The 12223-nt window shown below is 29.4% G+C and overlaps 1 protein-coding gene across 11 annotated transcripts; it reads left to right on the top strand.

Annotated features, from left to right (window-relative positions):
• The first annotated feature begins 3815 nt into the window (after positions 1–3815).
• On the top strand, positions 3816–11399 carry LOC111283400 (disease resistance-like protein DSC1). 11 transcript variants are annotated; one of them, XM_089758830.1, is made up of 9 exons: positions 3816–4445; positions 4652–5711; positions 5841–6143; positions 6288–7921; positions 8912–9009; positions 9184–9226; positions 9370–9413; positions 9619–9715; positions 11358–11399. In XM_089758830.1, the coding sequence occupies exons 1-5, from the start codon at positions 3958–3960 to the stop codon at positions 8967–8969; spliced, it is 3543 nt and encodes a 1180-aa protein (XP_089614956.1). In that variant the 5' UTR covers positions 3816–3957; the 3' UTR covers positions 8970–9009; positions 9184–9226; positions 9370–9413; positions 9619–9715; positions 11358–11399. The 11 variants fall into 11 exon arrangements, with proteins under 11 accessions (XP_089614956.1, XP_022727659.2, XP_089614957.1 ...); XM_089758827.1 differs by having other exon boundaries at positions 3817–4445; positions 9357–9413; XM_089758828.1 differs by having other exon boundaries at positions 3817–4445; positions 8912–9050.
• The last annotated feature ends 824 nt before the right edge of the window (positions 11400–12223 follow it).

Raw genomic sequence — 12223 nt, 5'->3', positions numbered from 1 at the left:
AGAATATGGGTTGATACACTTGAAATTGTGGATGATATATTATTATTGTCAAATCAGGACCATTATGAAGAATTTAAGAACAACAATAAACAAAATGCATCTAATGTAAAGGATGGAACTAATTAAAATATAAATTTATAAAGAGATGTAAATATTAATAGGATAAATAATAATAATGTAAGTGAAAATACTTTGGGAGATACATTTGTATATTTCATAATAGTAGAAGAAGGTACATACGAAGGTTCACATGAAGATACAAATGAGGACAATTGAAAAGATGTTTCGTGTAATCATATAACGTCCCAATCATGGACGGAAACATAGACAGCAATTAAAGTTTTATTATTGCATTTGAAGACCTTGACTTCGAAAAAATATTTATTTTATTATAACATTTTATAAAAATATATTATAATTTTTTTCAACATAACACGTTATTATATTTATAATTTTGCTATATGTAAAATATTAATGTCATATTTTATATTAAATTTGAAATTTAAAATTAAATATATTAATAAATATTCTACTAAATTGCTTGACTGTCTTTCACCGCACTAAATGAGAAAGCTATTCAATTGAAAAGATGTTTCAATTAATCGCTCATGTCCCAATCACACTAAAATGTGGTTTAATGTTGTTATTTAAGGTAGTTTTATTTACTTATGAAAGTAATTTTTGCCTATAATGAAAAAATATATTTGAAATAATTTTTTTATTATTTTATTAATATTTGTAAATATTTTTTTACTCATAATATTTTTACACAAATAATACTAAACAAGTACAATTTCAAATCATATATTTTATCATAAAAGTTTAATCACATTTTTTACCAAAATTATCGTAACATTAATGCTAGATTAGCTAAAATCGATAAAGCAATTCAATTCGACCAAAAAAAAAACACAAATCATAAATAAACGTTAATGATCGTTTAGGTAATGTCCCAATCATAAATAAACGCGAAGACAAAAAAAATTAAAGCTTTGTTTTCGTATCAGAAGACCTTGACTTTGAAAAAATATAAATAGAGGTATAATTGAGTCAAGTCGAAACGATATAATGAGAAGTTTAAGTTTGAGTTTGAACTCGATTCAAAATTTACGGTTCGATACTCATCTTAAACTCAATCGAATTTTATTTTTTTAATTCGAGTTTGATTCGTGATCGAATTAAAGCTACCCAAACTCGTTCGATTAATATATAAAAATAAACTCAATTCATATACTTGACAAAAGTTCGATTATTTATGCTTGAGCTCGAACTCGAATTCGAAATATTTTATTAATTAAAATATAAAAATATATTTAAATATAAAAGCTCGATTAGGCTCGTGAGTTACTCGAGTTGGGTATAAAAATACTCGAATTCGACTTGATCGATAAGTTGAGCTACGCGAGCTCGAGCTCGACTCGATAATAATCGAACTGAATTTGAGTTTTCTTCGAATCGAACCTGAATAATTTACGAATACTAATGTATTATTTACACCCCTGGATATAAAGATGTTTCGTTCATGAAATTGAATTTTGAGAGAAAGTGTCATATTTGTAAAAATTTAATATTCGAAATTTTGTTTGATTCGTAAGATATTTCATAATTAGATTCATTTATCTGATTAACAAAAAATTGATTTCGTAATTCATATATACTTATCATAATTTTTTTTATAAGCTATAGATAATTTTTTATTTTATTTTAATAAAAAATTCTAAACTGACAAATGGTATTTTTAATAACAAAAAAAAGATTTAAAATTTTTTTAATTAAATATACCAAATTAAAATTAGACATCAAGTTGTAATTATTGTATTAAAATATAATAAAATATCAATTAGGGTGTTTGATAGAGTTGAACACCTTATTTGCTTTTATAAATATGTTAAAAAATATCAAATAAAGTATTTGTTAAAAAAAATGCCTTATTTAAATTTGTAAAAATTCTGAAAGATTATCTATTAAATAAAGTATTTGTAAAAAGAAAATGCCTTATTTGAATGGGTTTTGTAAATATGTTGAAAAAAAAAATCAAATAAAGTGTTTGTTTAAACAAATGTCTTATTTGATACTTTTATAAAAATATTAAATAAAATGTTTGTAAAAAAAAAAAACATCATCGTTTTATTTGAATGGATCAAATAAGAAGCATGTTCAAAGAAACGCATTATTTAATGCTTTTATAACAATTCTGAAAAAAAAAAACATTTGTAAAAGGAAAATTCATTATTTAAATTGATCAATTAAGGTATTTATTCAAATAAACACTTTATTTGATTCTTTTGTAAAGATTTTGAAAAAAAATCAAATAAGATGTTTGTAAAAAAAAAAATTTAATTTGAATTACTCAATTAAGACATTTTTTATTTGAAACACCTTTAATTATCACATTAAAACTGAATTAAAAAAAAAGTTAAAATTGAGTTTCTTATTTATTTTTTAGAAAGGATACCATGACAAGTTTTTTATTTAAGTTAAATTTAAAAATAAAGTATTTTTTTCCTCCAAAATTTTAAAATATCATAAAAAAATATGAGTTTTTGATTTTAAAATTTTAGATACTGTTAAAATTTTAATTTATTTATAATCAAATTATTTTAAATTAAATATGAAAAATAAATACCCATTATTAAAATCTAAACAAATTTGTCAATTCTCTAAAATTAATCGTACTCTAAAAGTATTGTTCGAAAAACAAGTCAATGAATAAAAAGAGTCGTGAAAACTTTATGAGAGCTTCCTTGTAGCTTTAATCCTATTTCAAGTTAATTAGGGACAAAAACTAAATATATCACCTCATTCTGCCTTAACTTCATTAAATTTTATTTATACTTTTTATTTTATGACTTTTACGTGAAGCCAATGGAAAAAAAATATTTCATAAAATATTTTAATAATATATTTAAAATAAAATTTAAATAACACAAAATATGATATAGATATTTTGTAATATAAAAAATTTTAGGTGATGTAACATATTGAAAGATATTATTATTTATTTATTATTAAATTTTATATTAAAATAAATATTATATGAATATTAAATTTAAAATAATTTAAAATTTTGGTCAATAACTTAACAAATAAAAAAGGTCAATTTTGGTCAAAAAAAATAAAAAGGCTAAAAATATATTAATAAAATTTATTTAGAAACTTCAGATTATATTTTTATTTAAAATTTGTTTTAAATATTTAATAAAATATTTTCAAAAAGTGCTCCATTGTGTTCCATCGCACTAGAATCGACAAAGCAATAGAATTGAAAAGATGTTCCACCGACTTTTTTTCTGAATGCGCTGGTAGCTGCATTAAAATGATCTATATGATCAATTTATTTGTGGGAAAATATCCCTCGATCATTTTTTTTTTTCATTATCCTTTTAAGCTGCTAAATTGTAAATACACAACAATTGAAAAGATATTCATGCAATGGCCCCATTAATGTAAGTTTCAGGAAGTTTCCTTGAAATAGGAAGGAAACATTCATGCAATGACCCATTCATACAAGTTTTACTTGGGGCTGACAAAAATAACATAGAAATAAAATGAAAAAAAAAAAGACAATTTGAAAATGACATTCATGGAAATTGACATATTGAATTCAAGTTCTATTATTCCTGAGTTGGATTTTTGAAATAAAATCCAACCAGAATAATTAAAGACTTGACTCTGCGGTCCTCTTATTGCATTTTTTATTGTAGGATTGGACACCATTTGCCAAAATGTAATTAAATTAATGTTTTCAAAAATATTGTAATAAATAAGCTTTATGGTGGTGAGGAAAACTTTTAACTTTTTTTTTTTTTAAAGTTAAAGCTCCTCCTTTTTAAATAGTATAAAAAAACTTTTCTTCAAAGGAATGAAAATAAAAGGAGACTAACAAAGCTTCGTTCGTTGGCTCTTTGTCTCAATTACTGGATCTTCTTTTCTTTTGTCATACGATCTTACTCTTTCATGGCTTCTTCTTCTCCTTCGTCCTCCAATCGTCAACCAGAGTATGACGTTTTTCTGAGCTTCAGAGGTGAAGAAACTCGCCTTAACTTCACCAGTCATCTACTCAAAGCTTTGAAAGACCCTGGAATCAACGTCTTCTACGATGAAGAAACCCTGAAAATGGGAGAGGAACTTTCTCCAGCACTGTTGAAAGCAATAGCGGAAGCACAGATAGCCATAATCGTTTTATCTGAAGGATATGCTTCTTCCTCATGGTGCTTGAGAGAACTCTGTGAGATCATGAAAAGGTATACTGAGGAACAGCTTATTGTGGTGCCCATTTTCTACAATATTAACCCGTCCGATGTGCGAAACCTTCGTGGAAATTTTAAAAAATCCTTTGATGAGCATCAAAGAAAGAAGCCGGCTGGTGACGTAGAGCAGTGGAAGGGTGCTTTTGCTAAAGTAGCGGATTTGAAAGGTTGTCATATAGTGGGAAACTCATACAGGTAACTGTTTCTTCCTCTCTCGATTTGATTTTATGATCTTATCTGAATTTTGTAATTCTTTGTTAATTACTTTGTTATTTGTTTTTCAACTAATTTTCTGTTTTGAATCTCGTAATTCCTTGATCTCATATTGTATATGTTTGGTGAATTAAGTTTTTTGTTTTCTTTATGAAAAAAATTTATTTTCATTTTATTTTATTTTTTAGATCTGAATCTGAACACATTGTGACAATCGTTAAAGAAGTTCGGGATAAGTTGAAGAGCAAGTCTCCAAGTAGTCATTCTCAGAAATTGGTTGGGATAGATGATCAGAAGGCGAAAATTGTATCTTGGGCACGTATGGATCAAATTCGAACAATTGGAATTTGTGGTATGGGTGGTATAGGCAAAACAACTCTTGCTGAAGCTGTTTATGATGAAGTCTCTTCTGATTTTCATTATCATTGCTTTCTTTATAATGTTCGTGAAAATTTTGAAAAAAAAGGAAGGCAGTCTGTACGAAATGAATTTCTTAGCAGTTTATTAAAGCATGACGCTTCCTCATTATCCAATTTAGTGCTCCACTGTAAAAGAGTATTTGTTGTCCTTGATGATGTCGATGAGCCAAACCAACTAGAAGATTTATGTGTTGAACATTTTGGACTTGGAAGTAAAATCATTCTAACATCCAGAGATCAACAAGTATTAAGAAATGGAGATGCTAAAATATATGACGTAACGAAGTTAAATGAAGATGACTCTCTTAAACTCTTTTCTAAATATGCCTTTAAGCAAGACAATCCTATTGCTGATTTCCGGTATCTGTCAAATATGTTTGTAAATTATGCTCAAGGCCTTCCACTTGCTCTTAAAGTTTTGGGTTCTACACTATTATCAATGCCGAAAGAAGATTGGATAAGTGAAATGGATAAGCTAAAGAAGTTTCCCGAAAAAAAAGTCTTTGATGTATTGAAGATTAGTTTTAATGGACTGGGTGAGTTAGAAAGGAATATATTTCTTGATGTTGCATTCTTCCTCAAAGGGAAAAACAGAGAGCGTGTTACAAAAATACTGGATAGTTGTTATAAATGTAATGTACGATCTGCAATAACCAAGCTGGGGGACAAGTGCCTACTTGATATTTCAACACCTGACAATATTCTTTGGATGCATGATTTGCTAGAAGATATGTGTTGGAATATAGTTCGCCAAGAGTCGGATGATCCTAGAAAACGCAGTAGGTTACGTGGACTTGATGATGTTCAACTCGTGTTAAAAGATGATAAGGTAAGAGCTAATTGCTTTTTACACAAACCTTTTTCTTCTTAAATATGAATAAATGAATAAATATATATGTGCGTATTTGCAAGTAAATTTCATTATATTGATACTTGATAATTTGCTTTTGGCTATTAGGTGACAGATTCGGTTAAAGGGATATCCATTGAAATCCATGAACCACCACAATTTTGTCCGGCTGATTTTGAAAAGATGACCAATCTTCGGTTTATCAATCTCTATCCTATTTCTTGGTCAGCTGTAAATGCTATTATATCTGACAACTGGAACGACGATCAGATATTTCTTTCTGATGAGCTATGCTATCTTCATTGGCGATATTATCCGTTTAAATCTTTGGGATCAAACTTTAGTCCAAAGAACCTTGTTGAATTAAGATTACCGCGTAGCAAAGTCGAACTACTTTGGAGTGGAGACCAGGTATTCTTATTTAATGTCATTCATTCAGCGATTAATTTTTTAGTTCATTAATTACTTCTCTCTTTTATTTTTTTGTTTCATTTTTGGTATAGCCCACAATTTAGAGACTTAGAACTGATCTAGTTATCTGCCACTTTCATACAGAATCTACAAAATTTAAGAGTGCTTGACCTCCAACTCTGCAGTAAGTTACGCAAGATCCCAAATCTCTCAACAGCTATACACCTTGAGGAATTAATATGTACCCACTGCCATAGTCTGGTTGAATTTCCCAGCATGAAACGTTTGACGTCTCTTAAAAGGCTAGATCTGAAGAATTGTCTTAGTCTGAAAAAGTTTCCTGAATTTCCAAGTCATTTAAATGTATTAGATTTAACTGGCACCGGGATTGAAGAAGTACCTGATTCGATCGGCGATCTCCTACAACTTAGAAAGTTATCTTTGTCTTCCTCAAGCCTTATAAATGTTTCAAGCAATCTTTCTAAGTTGGAATCTCTTACTGATCTAGAACTCCGTGGACGCCAAATCACCGAATTTCCAGAAATTCCCAAAAATCTATCCAAATTATGTGTGGCTTGGACTGGAATAGAACGAGTGCCATCATCCATAAGCTGGCGAGATAAACTTCAAGTTTTAGATATGGAAAGCACAAGGATTCAAAATCTTCCAAGCAGTATTATTGAGTTGGAGGCTCTTAAAGTTATCAAACTCTTTGATTGCACCCGTATCACCAACTTTCCCAATTTTCCAGAGAAGATAGAAGAAATATATATGAACAACACTTCAATTGAAGAAGTTCCCTCATCATCAATCTCTAGGCTTAAAAGCCTCAAAAAATTGGTAGTGAGAAGATGCCGAAGACTCAAATCATTGCTAGGGCTCCCACCATATCTAGAAACAATAGCAGCAGATGAATGCAGGTTATTACAAACAGTTTCGTTCATGGATCAAGATCCACGTACATTCCAACTGAAACGACGTGACTTGATTGCATTTAAAGACTGCGTCGAACTGAATGGAGATGCAATCAACAACATTGTGGCTAATACACTGCTCAAGATTGAGTGCATTACGGAGCAATTGGTTGAGAGATCTACAGTGGAATCGACAAAGGTGCTGGTAGAGAAAAAGCACTCCAATTGGATACGGCGAGAGCACATCAAAGAGAAAGTTTATGAAACAAGTTACCACAAAGTGGAATTGGTTTGTGTTTTACCTGGATTTCAAATGTTAGAACAGTTCGAGCAGCTGCATGGGAATTCTTCAATGGCTATGGAGCTAGATCCAGATAAGTGTAGTAGTGGATTATTGGGGTTTGCTTTATGCATTGTCGTGAGAAGTTTTGTTAAGTGTGCGAAATGTAGTTGCAAATGCCAATTGATAACCAGAAGTGGTGATTGTCATACTTTCATTCATAACTTTACTCCCACTATTTTTGGTGGTGGTGGTAATGCACGTTACATTGTCTTTGATCACAATATGCTTCACGAAGCCATGCCTTATGTGGAGGCTTCATTTCAAGTTCAACCCAACTTCGCCCAATTGGATTGCGTTGGTGTTCGTGTATTCTATATGGATGCAGACAGAATCCGGCGAAAGGTTCAGCTCTCTAATGATTTTGAATCCAGTGAAATTTTCCTGACCGAAGAAGATATTGGGCAGACAGGAAGTTCTGGCTCGGAGGAAGATCAAAGAAATTTTAGCCCTGATAATGGATATGAACCAGAGCCTAATAAGATTAAAACTATTTTCTCTCTCTTGATCGAGGGTCTACAAAGGTAACTGGATGATTTAATTTGTGATACTAGTTACTTTTTCTACCATCTTTTTTTAAGTGAATTCTCGCCAAAATGCATATAATACAATAAAAAAAATCTTATGAATTGTTTCTAATTTCTGAATTTATAAATAATATCTGTTGTAACTTGTAATGCCCAATAATCAAAAAATTTTCAGTCAAATGACTTTTTAAAAAACAATAGCTTCATCTTTTTCATTTTTTAATCTTGGTGAAAAAAGTTACTGTTTAAATATAAAAAAGTTTTTGAATTGAAATTAAATTATCATTTAAAATTTTAAATTTTTATTACAATTAATTAAATTATTAAATATTTATTTCCACTCAATTAAATATTTGATTAGATGAAAATTAATAATCTAAACCATGTGATTGTGAGATGTGACAACCCATAATTAATTTTTGTTCAGTTAATGAGTTTATTATTTATATTTATATCTTATTTTCCTTTGATGAATATTATACATTGTTTTGATTTATTCAATTTCAATATATGAGTTCTTATTTAAATAGAAATTCTTATAGTATCAACTTACTGTATATAATTTAAAAAATGCTGTTTCTTTTACAAAATGATTCTTATTTCATTCGATTTCAATCAATTCAAAATAATAATAATAATAATAAAATAAATTACATGAACTTACATAATCAAATAGTGATATTGATTTAATTTTGGTTCATTTTTTTTTATATTTAAGCAAAAAATTACTTATTAATGTTTGAGAAAATGAAACCTTTTATATCTCCATTGTTTGAGAAATTGAAACCTTTTAGATCTCCATTACTAATGTTGTCTAAATATAATAAGAAATTTCTTTCAAGAGTTGAATGTTAGGTTTTTTGGGGACTGAGCAAATAATCTTTCTCTGAATTTTTCTTAAAAAAAAAAATGTCAGAATTTCTTTGAAGAACTTTTTTCTCCCTAATGGTTGCTTATTGCCTCTTTTCCTTTTATTTTCTTTCACAGGACGCTGCAAAAGGTATTCTCCCTATGCGAGGGAAAAATGGAGCAAGAGGATGCTTGAAGTTGAAAAAATCCGGGAGGAACTTGGATGCTAAAATTTTGTAATTTTCTTATGTTTGAACCTATTCCTTTCAATTATCAGGTAGCATAATGCAGAAATCTTTTTGTTTGAATCACTATGTTCTTACGATTTGTGTTTTTCTAATGGGTTTCAAGCTCTCTACTAAGCCTTTGCATTTTTTGTTTTCTAAAATCCCTAATGTTTTTCCTCTCAGCTCAATCATTGTCATCTTTTCCATCAGCATCATTTCAAAACAGGTATTCGCTAAAATCAATCTCTCTCCTCATTTTGATTGTGATTTGGAATTGACGGTCCAAAGGTCATTACTAATAAACTTCAGTAGAGTTGTGATTTGTGATTTCATTTTTGAGTTTGATCTTTTAACAGTCTTGTGCAGTAGAGTTGAGAACGGAAGCAATTTCATAGAGGCGGAAGCAATTTTTGGTTCGGTAATTTCTTTTATTTTTTATTTTTCTTGATTACTAATTTAAATTTTTATTTCCTTTTCATTTAAGGTTAGAAACCGATTAATTTTCGTAATTTTCTCCTCTTGATTTAAACTTGTTTGAATGTTAATAACTTCCACATTTTTCTATTACCTCTGCTTGTTGTAGAACTCTGTTTAATTGATTTTGAATTCTGCTTGCAGGATAGCGGCCTTGTGCACAAGCATTTTACGACTCTTTACTTTGTCTTTGTATTTGATAGTTCTGAAAATGAACTAGCCATGCTTGACTTGATACAAGGTATGTGTTACCTATAATGGAGTAATCTATCTATGTAATGTTCTTCTATGTTATGGTCTTTTCAAAGTCAAGATTTCGATTTACTTGATACTTGGAGATGTCTGAATACTTAATCTTGCATTATAGATATGAAAACTTTACATAAAGCTGCATAGAGCCATTTTGATCGCCTCTGTGATAATTTGAAGTTGAATAAAGTTCATATACACCTTTTTGTAACATAGATCTTCTTGCTTGACCATTTAATGCAAAGAAGAAAACAAAATTGATTTTCATGTGCACTGGAATCGATGATCACTGTATGCAGTATGGCAAAATATCATTACTAATAAACTTCAGAAGCAATCTAATAATGACAAAAAGGCTGGATATATAAGCAGTAATTAGAATCTTCCTGTTTAATTAATTGGATCAAGGCACACTGCTGAATCTGAAATGATAATGTCCAACACTTGAATTGAATCACCACATCTTTATTTATATATTTAGAATTCTTTTGGTTTGGTGCAGAAGTTTCTATGTTAAAAGTTGATATTGATTTATCAGTATGCAGGTCTTGTATCTGCAACCTTTGTGATGCTCTAATCAATTGAACTAATAGGCCAATTTTTATTTTTTTTTTAGCATGGCATAAATTTATTGCTCTTAAAACATTGTTGATAAGTGATAATTAAAGAACATCTTTTACATTTTAGATTTTGGTTTGGAGTAAAAAGGACCAGACGGATCTTGAAGGGCCCTTAAAACTTTTTTATTTTATTTTGGAAATAGATGATTCTCGTTTTCCTTGAATAGCCAGATTGTTAAGGAATCTTCAAGGCATTTACATGATTGGTTTAATTTTCAAATTCAGTCAATCTATTTTGGAGAAAGACAGCATTCAAAAGAGCATTTTAATGTTCATTCTCTTTTCATTTTACCAATATGTTGCTTAAGCATCTTCCTTATTAGTTTAATTCAAATTGCCTTTAATTATCTCACAACCCCCCATTTAAGAATATTTTTATTTCAAAATTTAGGAGTGGTTAAACATTTGAAGGAAATAATTTAATTTTTGGAATCAGATTTCTCAATGTATGGAGTTGTGACTGTTGATGAATATGACTGCTTTAGTTTTTGTCTTATGAGCATGGCTAAATCCACTTACATGATGGTAATGAAACTCTGATGCGTCAAGTAGGTTGTTTGTTGCTAAAAGTTGTGTATTGGAGTGTGTGAGTGGCTAATTTCTAAGTATTAGTGATTTAGTGGTTTGCATCATGTAAGACTCGTTGCTTAGTGCATTTGATTAGTGTATGATTGAGATTTTCTAATGCATGCTGTTTATTAAGATTTTAAAAGTCCAACATTATTCTATAATTTATAGAAATAAATATGTCCATTTCATTGTGCTTTTACAATTTTGGTTATAAGATTACTTTTAAATGGGATAGATTGTTCTGTGGTTTCCCTATTAAGGATTACATTTGAATCTTTTGTTATCTGTCTCTTTCTCTTTGATTATTTTCATTAGCCATACCTTTGATTACAAAGAATAACTGCATCATAGTTTAAACCATCTCTTCCTTGAGAAGATCACATGGTTACTTAGATGTGAAGGAGTATGATAAAACACTTTACCCTTTTGGTCTTTCTCTAGCAGCAAGTCTTGACCCAACTTTTGAAAGAAGCACGTTACTTAAGGGACTCTTACATAATGTTGGATGACTTCACTAAGGTACTTCCCATTCTATTTTATATTTATCTTGTAACTATTCAATTTTATATCTAAGATGAAATCATGGCTTAGTTGAATTTTTCTGACATAGGTTTCATTTTGCTTAAATAATCTTTTTCTTTGGGGACAATTGATATATTTATCATCATTGTTTTGTATTTGGCACAGGTTTTTGGGAGCTCTGGTCTAAAAATGGAGGTTGAAGTTGTGCAGTCTTTAGCCTGAATGATTAGAGAGGAGCTAGCTGCATGCATCAAAGGAGAGAAACACATTTTAGAATCATACATAATACACCTTTCTTTTACCCTTTCTTGTTTCCTAATCAAAGTGACAATAAATAATTTGCAATGTATTAAAATAAGCTTCAATTCTCTGTAAATATATCTTCAAAATTGTCATGTCTTTGAGAAATGTGATATATCTGTTCAAGATTTTTGTTTCCAGTTTTGTTCTTTATTAGATCAACTCTACCGTACTCAAGATCACCACAGGTTTGTGAGGCAGCAAGTTGTTTCCTAGGTTGGTTGCCTTTTCCATAAGTTCAACTTTATCTAGTCAACTTAGTTTCTTTTGTTGGCTTAGATCAATCTGTTAAGTCTTATGCTTCCTTTTTCTCACGATATGTTGATTTCATTATGTTAAATCAAATTATTTTGAACTCAGATTTTCATACATTTTTTTTTTTTTACTAAAACTAAATATAGTTTTGCGTTGACTACTTATGTCTCCATTGAGAATTCTTGAGTTTACAGCAGGCACCCTTTTCAAATAGTCAATTTTAACCTACTTGA

This window comes from Durio zibethinus, chromosome 3, assembly GCF_047325235.1.
Source record: "Durio zibethinus cultivar Kanyao isolate XHJ-2024 chromosome 3, ASM4732523v1, whole genome shotgun sequence".
NCBI classification, from domain to species: domain Eukaryota; kingdom Viridiplantae; phylum Streptophyta; class Magnoliopsida; order Malvales; family Malvaceae; genus Durio; species Durio zibethinus.
This window is presented reverse-complemented; position numbering and strand designations above follow the sequence as displayed.

Coding starts and splice junctions, on each gene's coding strand:
- LOC111283400 (XM_089758830.1), top strand. CDS start 3,958: ATGGCTTCTTCTTCTCCTTCGTCCTCCAATCGTCAACCAGAGTATGAC. Junction 4,446..4,651: donor ATAGTGGGAAACTCATACAG/GTAACTGTTTCT, acceptor TTTATTTTTTAG/ATCTGAATCTGAACACATTG. Junction 6,144..6,287: donor TACTTTGGAGTGGAGACCAG/GTATTCTTATTT, acceptor ACTTTCATACAG/AATCTACAAAATTTAAGAGT.